This window comes from Merops nubicus, unplaced genomic scaffold (assembly GCF_000691845.1).
Source record: "Merops nubicus isolate BGI_N331 unplaced genomic scaffold, ASM69184v1 scaffold16739, whole genome shotgun sequence".
NCBI lineage: Eukaryota > Metazoa > Chordata > Aves > Coraciiformes > Meropidae > Merops > Merops nubicus.
Window position 1 is genome coordinate 158,538 of NW_008629158.1, and position 14,064 is coordinate 172,601.

Genomic DNA, 14,064 nt, shown 5'->3' on the forward strand with positions numbered 1-14,064 from the left:
GTCCCTATTACTTGTTCATCATTCTTCTCCCTCTATAAGAGAATGAAATGAGGCATCATTGCTTGGAAAATAGTCAATCGTTTCTTATTACTCAGAAAATTCCAGGATGAACCTGAGGGAGCAAGACAACTAATCAACTTTAGCAAGGCTTAAGGAATGCACTGAAGGTCACCTTAGTGTGACATTCAGCTGCTCCCAGCTCAAGTGGGACCCAAATACTACAAGCATCCAATCAACTTCTCCATCCCAACAAGCAAAACATCCCTACTAGCAGAGCTCCAGAGCAGCCTGGAGGTGTCCCAGGAAAGCTTCAGCAGAATTAGGCATTGCAAAGGGCACAGTGTGACCAGACAGCCATATGTCAAGTGTTCATGACAAGCTTGTCACCAAGAAGTCAGAGAAAGTACACACTTCAATTCAAAGCCAGGCAAGAGAAAACCAAGCAAGGACATCTATGAAATGCAGGAGGGCTTCCCAGAAGAGCTGGAAATGTCACAGCACAATTAAAAGAGACAATCTCTCCTTGTCACAGGCCTGTGAATGAGTATTCCCAACAGAAAAGCAGGAGCACGCCTCAATCCCTTTATACAGTCACAAAACTACAGGTATTTCAGAGGTGGTAACGAAGAACAACTTATTTTCCAGTGACAGGGGACAGCTACAAACACCAGAATATTACCAACCTTGCTTTGGTTCCAGCATAGAAAATTACCTTCCAAGCTCTTAAACACAGAAACAAACATCACTTGCCAATAAGTCACTAAGTGGGGGAGAGGAAAGCCACTTAGACACAAGATAGCAGCATGAATATTACATCACATTTTATAATTGAAGGTTTTTTTTAATGTAACAAACTCCCAATCTCAGCCAAGATGTTGGTGTGGTGATGCTCAAGTAATCAGCAGGTCTAGAAATGTCAGTCCCAAACAGCTTATTGTTCAAGCCTGTATACAGTGCAGCCTGGAACCACAGCTCAGAAGTAATCACTTCAGAAACGCTGTGGCACGCTTCTTTTCTGGATACAGTAAATCTGACTGAAATTCTTGAAACTCAAATGAAGGCTTCAGCCATACCAACATCCTTTGTCTACTGCAAGTTGAACAGACAGAAAGCAGCCACCACCTCCTTACTCTTCCAGTAGCACACATGAAAAAATCCAATCTGATTAGAAAAAAAGGCAAGAAAAAAGCAGTCAGAAAATAGCTTACAAAACAGAATCACCAGAGAGGTCAGGGTAGGCTGTCAAGGGCTGCTTCCAGCTTCGTACAGCTGCTAAAGTCATTAGACAGTGTCACCCCACCCTTCGGTTCCCAGGGGGAAGAGCAGGGGAAGGAGGGCTCCTCCTCATCTCCTGCTGACCCGGTTGTTTCTAGTGAGTGTAAATTTTCTCCATCTATTCAGTGTTTTGCAAACAGGCCACTGGAAGAGGGAGTGCCTGTTTGCAGTATTTGCAGGGTTGGTCAGGCACTGTATTCCCAGAAAGGAGCTGATCTCCAGTGAGAGCTTGGCTCAAGCAAGTCATGACACCAGTTTTACTTCTGCTCAAAAAGTTTGTCTCAGGCTTCCCCTGGAGCCAGCACTGAGCCTGGATTAGTCTAAATGTTCCTGTCCATCCTATCAATACTCCACTGACCCCATTTCCATTGACTACTTTAAAACAAGGCATACAGCCTCCTTCCACAGACAACAGCTTGCAGACAGATGAAGTTTAAAGTAAAACCCACCCTTTGCAATTAGACGTACCAACAGCATGCCTTGCTTATACTGTTGTAAAACAAATCAAGAGAACAACCAACCTTGATCACCTGATCCAAAACTTGATCCAAAAAGCCTGTAGACACTACTACAGTGTGACAAGTCAGTGCCATTGAGCATCCTTACCCTCACCACAGATGCCTCTGAAACTCTGCCTACACAGAGAAGCCCTTCTTCAGCCCACAAGCTGACAGTGTTTGAAAGAAAAAAGCATCTCTGCTTTGCCAGCATTGTTCCTGTTTGGAGGGAAAACTTCTGGTTTTTAGGACATTAAATAACTTTCCAGTAACTTCTAGCCAGAAATTCCTAATCACCCACCCTGCCTCCTCAGATGGCCTATGTTTGTCTGCCTCAGTACATAGACAGCAGAGAATTGTGTCAGGACAGGAACTGATTCATAAGTGGATCACATATCCTCTGCTGTAGGGCTAGTGAGAGGCTCCAAGGCAGGACACAACACATGGCAGCACTGCTTTCAGAATAGGGCATGGGGTCTACACACTCATTTTTGCAGAATGGGTTTGGTGTGGCGCTTCCTTGAACTCAGCTCTGCTTGTTAGACAGTTACAAACTTTGGTGCATACAGGAGTAGTTACACAAGCTATCCTAAGTATTTAGTGGTGGCCACTCATCTAACCCTGTCCTCTGGGATGAAGCCATCAGTGCTAGAGGAAAGGTGTTCACCTACATAAGTGTTTGTTTCTCCTCCTCAAATTCCAGACACAGATCAAGGACTGATGAAGAGAAGGAGCTGCTGTATAAGGGGATATTTACTTTTTTATATCATGACCGTGGTCTCCTACAAGGTTTAAAATTCAAACACGGCCATGCTGGAAATAAATGGAAATGCAGAGAACTGAAGTAGCTTTCCTAGAGCAAACAGAAGGGCAGGGCTGGATGTACAAACAGAAACTAATTCCTGTATCACATCTGATGGACCATGTTCTCTTGAAATGCTTTGTAAAGAAAAAAGAAGAGCTTTCCAGGGAAAGTCAGCGTGCACAATTGCACCTGAAATAAAGCATCATGTTGGCAATTACGCATACTGTGTCAGGCAACACATCCGACCGGGGGGTGCAAAGCTATCGACAGCTCATAAGCAAACACAGTAGCTGCATTTGCTATTTGGTGTGAACTCCATCCACATTAGGAGCCCAGAAAACTGCTGGCGTGTCACTTACCTGTTAGAATAAAGAGAAGCATACTGGGTTTTAGCCAGCTTTTGCAAGGTGATAATAAGTATTCTCAGAGACATTTGCTAGCAGTGCACCCAGTGCCATGCTCCCTCCACATACAAAAGGAGAATCACCAAGACAAAAACATCCTAGGAAAAAGCACAGAACAGCAGGAAGCAGATACAGAGGAACAGTGGTCTTTACAGAATTTAAACCTCCACCAACACTAAAAAGAGGGGACCAAAAAATCAAAATAATTTGAAACACAGGCATGGCAGAGTGGATTATAGGGGTGAAAGACTGATCCATGAATTGCAAAACCCCATGTTCCTCTGTTTCTACCTGGAACACCTTAAGGGTGCACCTTTAAGCCAATATGCAGTAGTTAGCCATGAAATTAATCTTGGCCTCATCTGTCATCAAGTAAAACTACTTAATCTTGTAAAGCAACATGTTCAAGTAAAGGGTGCTATGTTCCCCATGAATAGGCAGAAGCCTAACTCAAAAAGCTCTCAATCTAGGAAGAGGGAGTTAGTTTGCAATAGGGAAACCAGTGCAACTCCAGAAGTCAGTCTCAAGAGAGATCTGGCCTCCGTGTCCCTCTCCTAGATTACAGCTGCAGCCAGTGAGCAGTACAAGTGAAACCAAATGGTGTAGTAGAGCACATTGCCAGGCACATATTAGTCTCCTGACGCAGCACAGACAACCAGCAAGTCCCAAGACCCCTAAACCAGGGAATCCAGACAAGCAGAGATCTTCTTTACAGTTATACTTCAGTGCCACGTCCCACAAGCCAGCTAAGGAAAGAAGAGTGGTCTCCCTTCCCAGAGATCCCTTTGGGTCCTAATAAAGTTCCACAACCCATAATAGCTTTGTTTAACGTATTGCATGTAATACAATGTTGGAAATCAGTCTGCAGTCATGTAACTGCAAAGGAAATGCTACAGTCCTGCTCAGCCCAGCTGAGAACATCACCCCACGGTGCCCCCACAGACACTACTTCCCGGGACTGCCAGGGAAGCCCGTCCTGCCTGGGAGGAGAGCAGCAGACGAGGCAGAGGTGCTCAGGAGTTTGGTTGTACTTCACCAGCTGTCAGGTTTTCCATTGCAAACACTGCTGCCATAGTTCAGAGCTTGACCATTTCAAGCCACATCCATGCAAAACTTGGCAGAGAAGGAGCTGCTCTGTCCCAGTCCCTCCCCTTTCTACCTTACAGAAACCTGTGTTGGATTCCTGCTTTAAAGTCACAACATTTCTTTTCTGCAGCAGAAATACATTTAAGACATTTCACAAGGCTTTTTCTGTTAAAGTTCAGAAGATGTCTACGTACTTAACAGACAAGACTCAAGTCAACTATTCACACTGTTATCCTCAAACACCTCAGAAATGTCTAGGTCGTGTTGGACAAAGCAAGTTGGTTTCACAGTGCCTTTAAACACATCAGTCACTTCTAGCATTAAACAAGGCCTGAAACTACAGCGTGTTCCCAGACACCATCTGTGCAGAGTGTAAACCTTTGTTTTTCCTCCTGATGCATTTGTGACTGTTGCTACAGATCTTCCTCCTCAGCTAAACAAAATGAAAAGAGATAAATAACCACTAAACACATCAAGCACACTATGGTTTTTCTGCTCATGTAACCAGAATTAAGGTCTAAGGGGTAGCTTGAATTAAGAGATATTTGCTGCAAAAACCAAGTGCCTAAGTCCGAGAGCTGGTGCATGACTAAATAATTTGTTCCGAAGCGTAGAAATCCTACAGATTTATTTCAGTCTAGAGAGGTTTGCTTCCGTGGCAACTGCAGAGCAGTCAGGTTACAGTGACCCATGGGCTTCATAACAGAGATGAATGGTTTCAGAAATCATTCACTACATATGCCACACTGACCTTGCTTTTAAGTCATAATACTGAATACTTCAACTTCAAATGATGTCCAAGCCTAACTTTCATTGGCACAATAATGAAGACAACTTATCCAAGTCTTTTAGCGAAATAGAAAGCTAAGTATGAGACAAGGCTCTACCAAATGGGTTTGCACATTAGCCTGTGAGGCGCCTTGGATATCATCTCTTATATGGGAAAAGTAAAACAGAATAATACTATACAGTAAACACAACACACTTGAGGTTAAGTTAATGTAGCTTGATGATAACAAGATAAGACCTCAATAAATCAATCAGGTTGGTTTCCTCACCCCATTCCTAACTCTGTCCTATACACTGGCATTTGAAAACAGAGCTTAATTCCTTTCACAAGGTACACAATTTCAAGGCAAGCATCAGAGGAGATAGTAATTCTAGTTCAGGCCCTAGAATTGTTTAGAAAACATCTAGCAGGAACCATTTTCCGAAACTAGCATTGAGCTTCCTTGCCGAAAAAGCATAGAGCCATTTGACTAGTAAAGAGAAGGTGTTTCTTCCGTACAAAACCATACAACAAAGCAAAGTCATGGTTTTTGCCATGCCAGGAAACAAAAGAACTGTTTAAGTGTCCCTAGGCATTAGCAAGGAACTCTATTCAGGCAAGGTTATAAAATCAAGCAGTCATCTGTGTGTTTTCATATCTAACTTCCCCAAAGTACAGTGAAAAAACAGAACAGACATATGATATGCTATATGCACATATACACACAACGAAGTTTGAGATACTGGCCCACCAGAACATCCAATGCATGCCATCCAATTTGATGGGACTTCACAGCCACACAGCTATGAAGCTATCTAGCATACTTCCTTTCCTTTCACTAAAAGGACTGTCCCCGCTGCAGGTGACATCCACAACATGTGTCTGTCTGGATCAGTAGAAGAACAAGCTTAACTTATACAATCACAGCTACAGTTTCACAACATTTACCAAACCAACATAACCATATAGTCAGATGAATCACTACACATGTGCATAGTCCGATAATCTTATTTTCTTGAAAAGGACATCCCCATGTTCTTAGAAGTCATAACCACATCTTCCAGGTTTGCTTGCCTATACTAAACAGACACCAAAATTCAAATAATAACTCATGAGTTTTACAAGTTGACACTTAAACTTTTGCTGGTTTCACTACATGCCATTCATAGTTTCAGATATAGCTGAAGAGACAAGAAGTCACAGTGTTCAAGTCATTCTTGTGGCATCCCTAACCTAGGGGAAAAGAGTGTATGTTTGGAGTCTTGTTCTTGGAACAACTAGAACATGATTTCCCTGCCAGAACAGTTTAGACAAGCATCCAAAGCAAACGATGCTCTCTCCGTCAACAACCCATGACTTTTTTTTTAAGTATCTATGTCCTTTTTATATGTATGTCTAAAATGGAGATAAGATCATAGTAGAGAATTCAGGGCTTCAGATTTCCTTCCTTGTTTACATGGGCATTAAGAAATCTGGCTACTAAACATCAGAATATGGTCTTAAGAATTGTAATCCAAAATCAAGGATGTTTCCTTAGAAAAGTCACATTTCTGGATGCACTAATTAAATTCAAACCCTGACAATCTCCATTTACGTCTCTGCATACCATGTGATTCAACATAACATGATGTGAACTGTGCAAGGCAGAGAAGCCACATTAAAAGAACAAACAAAGGAACTGTAATTTGGAATTCAGACACTTCTTGCATTATTTAACAGCCCAATTCCCTTGGCTGCATAAGCCATTATCCAAGACAGGGATATCATGGACATGAATATAAGCTGCCACAATAACCAAGCTTGTTCTGACAGCAGTAACACCCACTATTGACAATGAGGAGCCCTCAGTCTTGGAAGGGATGATGCTTGTCTTAACTTCTTAAACCCTGTCTGCCCTAGCGGACATTTACCCCCTCCTTCAGTCATAATGGTTGTTTTAAGGGGGGCAGATGAACATTCTGGCTTCTACTAGTTTTGCAAGTGATATAGTCAGTAGCCAGGGGACAACCATTTCTGCTCACACTAGCCAGTACATTTCCACACGCTATCCTTTCAGACACCACACTAAATCATCAGCCAGCAACTGACTGCGTCACTAAGTCAAACACGCGTTAGGCTTTCATAAAGCAGAGAAGTTACCGCTCCATTAAAAGAAGAAAAACACAAAAGTTAAAGAAAGCCCTGCATGTGGAACTACCGTGACATGAACCTTCACTGGAAGTGCTCCAAAAGCCAGCAGCTCCCTGGATGAGGACACACAAGTCACGAGTGGACTGGAAACAAGTCCTGGACAACAGCTCTGGATTAATACACAAGGAGCGTTGGACGGGAGGAGGGGCAGCTACTGAAGACAGGCAGTTATTCAAACCAGCTGCTAACCCGCTCCAACCACTCACATGTACAGTCTCCTGCATTTGTTCAGCCTGACTCAAAGCTACCAGGCATCCAAGAGTTAAAGTACACAAAAGACATCTATGCAGACACTTGCCAGAAAGTGTCATTTTCCAAGTGGAAGCTAGTTGTTCCACGGATGGTAGAAGAAGGGATTTCATCTTGCTTTTACATGACAGCCTCTGCCTCCTTCCCTCAAAATTCCCCAATTAGCAATTCGGCAAGAATTTTTTGAAACTGCACAGCCATGTATTTATCTACGCACATTCTCTCCCCTCCCTCCAAGCTCTGGGCCACAAGCTAAGCTGTCAAGCCAAGTTTCATCTCAAGCAATTTTTAAACGCTCATCCTATAAATCCTCCAAAAACAGAGCTGTAATGGAAATGCTGACAGAGACTTTGATATAGTTGCCTCTTCGTCTACTATACATCAGCTTCATTAGCTGCAGATCCTTCTCTCCTTCACCTTCCTCTTCCATTAGCGTACTTTGGCTAATTAACACACAAAACCTATGAAACATTCTTACAGTAGAAGGCAACATTTGGCCCCCAGCCCAAATCAACACTGAGAAACTCCAACATCCTCAGCCAGACATAGTAACTGTACCAGATGGAGCTAATGTACAGCTACGAGTACTGATGAGGAAACCGAAAGAAGAGGAACACATGCAAAAATCGGACCACGGGAAGAGTGAAAAGTAGCAAGCTTGTCTTACCGCTTTCGTTTTTCTCTATGACATCCACGACCTCTCCAGCCTGGAGGCTGATCTCAGAGTTCTCCTGCTTCTCATAGTTGGACACCACCACATATTGCTCCAGGATCATGGGTTCAGAACTAGCATCAGCACCTGGGGAAGGGAAAAAGCAAGCCGTAAGCCAGCTTCCAGCCATGGCTCCTTGAGAGCGAACTCCGTCCATCCGATTCACGACAGGCCAACTTGTCACCAGAGCCAAGCGAATCAGCAAACAACCTTGGCTCGCGGCATATCCCCAAATGGCTGGCCATATAGAAACAGCCTCCTCTGGCCCACAACCCAGCAGCACAGAGGGACATTGGAGAGAAGAAAAACAAAAAAGGGGAGGAAAAAAAAAAAATATGAAGAGGAGCCGAAACCAGTGACTTAGTTGCAAAGTTTCATGATGGATTCTGAAAATAAACCTCTTCCCAACATGGTTTCCACAATCCTTGCTCCCATTCAGAGAGAAAAATCCTGGGCAGAAGCAGCATAAATCCACAGCTGAGCCATCCCCCCAGTAAACCCAAAGAAAAAAAAAACAGCTCTCCCCTTGGCGGCTCAGCTCCTTCTCCACTCTAAAGGCTTGAGCTGAAAGTCAAGAGGGGGCTGTAGATGCCAATCATATTCGTCTGCACTGCAGCCCTTAAATAGAAACACATGAGCGGGATTGAAAGAGAGGGAGGTGGGGTGGAGGGAGAGAGGGGAGGGCGGGGAAGAGTGTTTACTTGAAACAGAAGAAGAAAAAAGTTTAGCTCCAGATCCTCACTCAAACACGGCCACCCCCTGCCTGCCCCCCGCCAGCTCCGCAGTTCCGCATTCCCCGCAGCAGAGCGGCCCCGAGCGGGACAGGGGCACAGAGTGCTCCAGCTTCTCCCTCTCCATCGCCCTTTGGCGCCTTTTTGGAGCCTTTGGAACCAACCTCTCCAGCTGTTTGGTTTCTCTTTGTACTCAGGGCTTTTGGCTGTCAGAGCCATTTATGAATGGGAGCAGGCTATCACACACATGAGTGAGAAAAGGTGCAAAATAACTGTTCTCCTCCCTTCCCCCACACTCCTGAAAGGTTGTTTTTGTTTTTAAGTTTTTATTTCTGACTTTTCCACCCCCAAATCAAAATCATACGTTTTGGGGTGGAGCTGTGAGGCAGGCACGTCTGCCATGTCAGATGTGGGGGGAGAGAGCTCCTCGCGCTGCTGCTCGCTGTGCGAGATGCATCTCGGCTCTCTGGGCAACATAAACACTGCACACGGGGCCTGTGCACTCCCAAGCCCAGGCACAGACCAACTGTGCTCTGCCTGGGAACTGCCTTGAATAGGCATGAAAACTTTTAGGACATCAGAGTTTCTTAATTTTCCCTCATTTATACACTCTCCAGAGCATCGGAGTAGAGCAAAAGGCACCTACAACTTCTGTCCAAGAGCCAACATACCTTAATGCAAATTTCAAAGGTTTCCTGAATTACGTGTATTGGGCAGAGCAGTTTGAGCCAAAGTTATACACTTTATGTATTTATCTAAAGACACAAGAATTGTCTCTTAAGACAGAAGGAAGGGGAAGACAGAAGCAGATGTACAACTTGCTGACAGTCTCATTTCACATGACAGGGGCAGAGCCAGGAGTAGACTCCAGGTCTCCCAAATCTCTGATGACAAATTGGCTACAAGAGATGGGAAGGAAGCAGCACGGTCTGAAACTGTTCACCAGACAGCCAAGCACAGGATGCTCAGTGCTGTATTTCCAAACACAGCATGTTCACGTGCATTTGGGCTGAAGATGCAAAGTGATTCCACAGACAAATAATTAGCACCCCTGCCAAAAGAGAGGTAAAGAATGCATCAGCCATTAAAACAGCATCCTGTGAAATGAAAATCCTAGAACAAAAAGCAATTAATTCAACCATTTCCTGAAAGAAAACGCTGTCTTATGACATTGTGTCAGATCACAATGTCTCCCTTGGGCTTACATTTAAGAAATCCAAAAACTTAGACTTCCTTGCTCCCTAAGCATGCCTCTGATTCTCCTCAGGTTATGTAGGTTAATTTTCCTTAAAGAGGAGTAATGTCCTCTAGAAGTTTGTGTTTAAGAGATTTAGCTTTTCTGTCGATAGTTGAACCAAAGCCAGTAGCAGGAATAGGGGTGAACTGACAACACTGAAATTTATAACAAAAATTTTCACTGTAGCTGTTCATTCCAAATAAGTATTATGTTTCTGTTCCTGATGAATCAACTTGACTTATGCGTTCTAGTTTAAACCAGTGCTAACTGCAGTAGAGAGCAATGAGGTGTTCACACCAATTCCCCCACAGTCCCTTATCCAGTCCAGAACGGGGCAGCATTATCCTCTTCCTTCAATCCATTTATGCAAGAAACACCTACAGCCCCTACTTTGTTTTAGTCTTCCAGTGATAAATACCAGTTCCCTAACCAGAAACAAAAGCTGGCATGTCCTTATGTTTATGCATGTGCAGCAGCAGAGAATGTAGTGTGTGGAAAGGCAAAAGGAGGGACCAAACAGTGGCAAAGGGAGCAAGGGACATGCAGGAAGCTACTTGCTAAACAGACACCCCAAACGTCTTTTTTCTTCTAGTCTCCTAGATAGGTTTCATGGGAGTAAGGAAAAAACAAACAAACCAACTAAAAAACATTCAAAACACAGCATTGGCTTGGTGGCAGGGGTGGTGCTATGTGATGCACGTGTCCCTGCTGGGGACAAGAGGAGGATCAGGCTGGAGCACAGGCTGGCAAACACCCTGGTGACAGCCACCAAGGCTGAGCCAGGGACTATGTGCCAGGGGAGTGCCCTTGCCAGGAAACCCAGAGACACAGCAAATCCAATTCCACAACTCAGGCTCCAAAAAAGTGGATTTACAACAGTCCAGCCAGATAGGTTATATCTGCATTCACATATCTGTAGCTCAGCAGGACTTTCTGATGCCGTTTACTCCATCTTGCCTCAGAGAAGGTACTATCTGCAGGAGGACTTGTCACTACAGCAGCTGGTGCAACATATACAATTAAGAGACTGTTTTAACAGAAGCTTCTATAAGTGTTAGAAGGTTCCTATTAGGACAAAACAAAACCCCAAACCATAGGGTGATAAATTCCTTGGTCAAGGAAGTAACCAAGGTCAAACTTAGTAATTTAGAGCTACAGCAGATCATGCCTAGAGGATAACCCCCTTGGGAGGTGTGGGGTCCCTGTGGCTCCTGGAGTGACACTCGCACAGGATTAGGCACTGCACAGTGGGGAAGGCTTGAGTAAAAGTACAGAGGAAAGAAAGGAGGAAGAAGAGGAGGAAAGAAGACAGAGGAACAGCTCCTCCCAGTAATCAAACACCTTAAACACGTTCTGGGTAGCCTGACTTAGGCTGTTGCTATGTGCTACTCGGGGACTGTCACAGTAAGGAAAAAACTTTACCCCTTCTCAGACTTCCATCTCCCACAAGCATCTTCAGATTAATTACTCCTCAGTGACACGTAGGATGCCCACAACATAGCTGGCATGTTATGTCAAACAAGGTTTTCCCCCCAAAGGGGAATCAAAAGAACAAGACAGGCAACATCACAGAGAAGACATCAGAGCACAAATTATACCCACCACTGTGGGCACTTCTGCATCCTTACCAATTACTTCAGGTCTCATTTCTAATGCAGGATGCAGCATTGCATTGAGGAGTAACAGTGCTAAGCATGCCAGAGAAGGGGGATGCCGAGTGGCACGAGTTCCACAGCAAGCTCACACGCAACTGCAGTGTCCCCCTGATATCACAGCCCCAATTTTTTTAAAAGCCTCTTCAGTACAGGCAGGAGAAAGAGCAGAGAATAGGATACAGCTGATGTGCCAGGTAAAGCTCCCCCTTCTCTCCACCAAAAACACAGAATTAGTGTTTTGGTTTAGCTCCAACTAGCCCTCCCCAGAGCAGAGAACACGACAGATCACTGGCTGAAATAAGAGTTTGCTTGCCTCGCCATTTCTTTTGGCCTCGAGTCCGTTTCCTGGTTAAAGTCTTGAGGATACCCCTCCTCCTCTCCATAGGGCTCCACTTTACAATCCTCCTGCTCCTCACCTCAGCAATTCCCTTCCTGGGGCTGGGCAGGAATGTCATCAGAGCTTGTCCGTGCCCCTCACAGCTGGCACTATTAAGTAACACAGTTGCATCCTGCCTCCCTCACCAGGCAGCGAGGAGGGAGCATCATTCCTTCCACTGTACTCAGAGACCAGCAACTACTGTGAAAGCCTCCTAAATAGAGTGCAGAGCACTCGTTCCAAGCAACGTCCTCCTCCTCCTGTGTTGCAACAGCTAAGACCTATGATGGTTTTGCAATAGCTAAAAATTAAAACCACCAACTGGACTCCAAAAATAAATAATCTGGATATGGAAATCTGAGACTCCTGATCCTTGCCAGAGTACTGTTGTTATCAGGCTATAAACATGTCTGCTCTTTTAATCCATACAGTGCACAGGCTTTTATATTGCCCTTTTATGATTATCAATCAAGTATTTACAGATTCAGACTAAATGAATTAGTACTGGGCTGGTCAGTGGAAGCTTTGCAGAAGAAGCCAAAACCACAGAAACGGTCACTGAACACCATAAGGATGATTCACAACCAACTGGCAGGTAGTCCAGCTCTTCCAACTTGGGCACAATGGCCGAGGACACGTGCAGGGTCTGCACGCAGGGGTGTCTAGCAGAAAGTGTCCCCAGGTGTCACAGCTTTCCATACAATAAAGTCAGAGCCTTGCACTTTTCTGTGCTTAGGGAGGAGTAACTGTGGTAGCTTGGATATAGAACTGTGGTTTCTTGTTAGAGCCAACTCTTCAAGGGTAAGCCTTTATGTATCTCTGGAAAACTTCTTTTGGGGAAGGAGAAGAAAAAAAAAAAATACCCAGAATAGCAGCAAGCCTTACTTGAAACCCTTAAATCAGTCTATCCCCTCACAATAATCATATACCCAGCTCTATAGACAAGGATTTTCTTCCCAAAAAAAACTTTACCTCTTTCCTTTCTTACAAGAAAGGCATCACAATGATAAATAAACATGTTAAAACTGCATGTTTTGTTTAAGCCTTCCCTCGGTGATCTATCCCCAAGTATTTTAAGATAGAGCTTACGTCTGCCTAAAAACGGGCTAAGTGTCTGTTACACAAAAGATAAAAACCAGACTTTACCACATAAAGCACACAAGATTACACAAGAGCTCACGATCTCACAAGGGGCTCAGAAAAGGAGTTCCTAAAATAACCAGTTCCTAGAGTAAGCAGTGGGATGAGACTGATGAAACCTCCTATAAATCTCCTAGGGGACAATATGGATTCAGATCAAAACCATGTTTCTAAGCCTAGGATCCCTCTTCTATTCAGTTTGGGTTTTAGGCAGTTTTTTCTTTGTTGCTGTTTATTCAAAAATTATTTTTGTTTGTTCTTCTGTTTTTTTGTTCCTAATGTGCCCTAAACAAATAACCAGGCTTTTGACTCATGTCCTGGACACTCCTGCACTCCAGCCTGTCAGTCTTCAGTCCCCTTCCCACTTTCCAAAATACAGGCTACATTTGCACGTCAGTTACTCTTGGAGGTAAACATTCACTCACAGATTGTGGCCATAGGAAAAGGGATTAATCTCCACCCTTTTTGCTAGTCAGAAATCCCCCCAGTCCTAACGGTGTTTAGCTTCAGAGATAATAGCTCTTGGTGTAGCACTCCAGAGCCACAAAGCTTTAGCAATACAGACAGAAGTTCAGCACCCCCCCCAGTAACTAAAGGAATTCCGTACAAGTCCAGGTCTTAGCAATAAAAGAGCACTGGCAAAAATCTCTTCGCCTCATTACAGACTTACACAAGCATTACTTTTCATCTATCAGCTGGGTAATACACTATAACTTCTGTAATTCTTTCCTGAGCTTGGCCAGGTAGCTTTCACAAAGAACAAAGAAATTCTGATGCATTTTCAGAAAAGTGTTTCAGCAGCAGGAAACTCCGTCCTATTAGGCAGGGGATAGGATTGAAAGCAGAAAAGTAAAGCTTTGGATCTAAACACTTAAGTAACTCAGAAGACTCAAAGCCAGAGATGTTTGGACTAAAATCCTGTCCAAATCCTCAGGAAT

At 44.1% G+C, this 14,064-nt stretch overlaps 1 protein-coding gene across 1 annotated transcript in view; it reads right to left on the reverse strand.

Moving 5' to 3' along the window:
• SH3PXD2A (SH3 and PX domains 2A) overlaps positions 1-14,064 on the reverse strand; it is a 176,028-nt gene that overhangs the window by 53,235 nt on the left and 108,729 nt on the right. Inside the window, exon 5 of the mRNA XM_008946908.1 lies at positions 7,943-8,074. Within this exon, the coding sequence (XP_008945156.1) occupies positions 7,943-8,074 (132 nt within the window). The remainder of the gene's footprint in view (positions 1-7,942; positions 8,075-14,064) is intronic.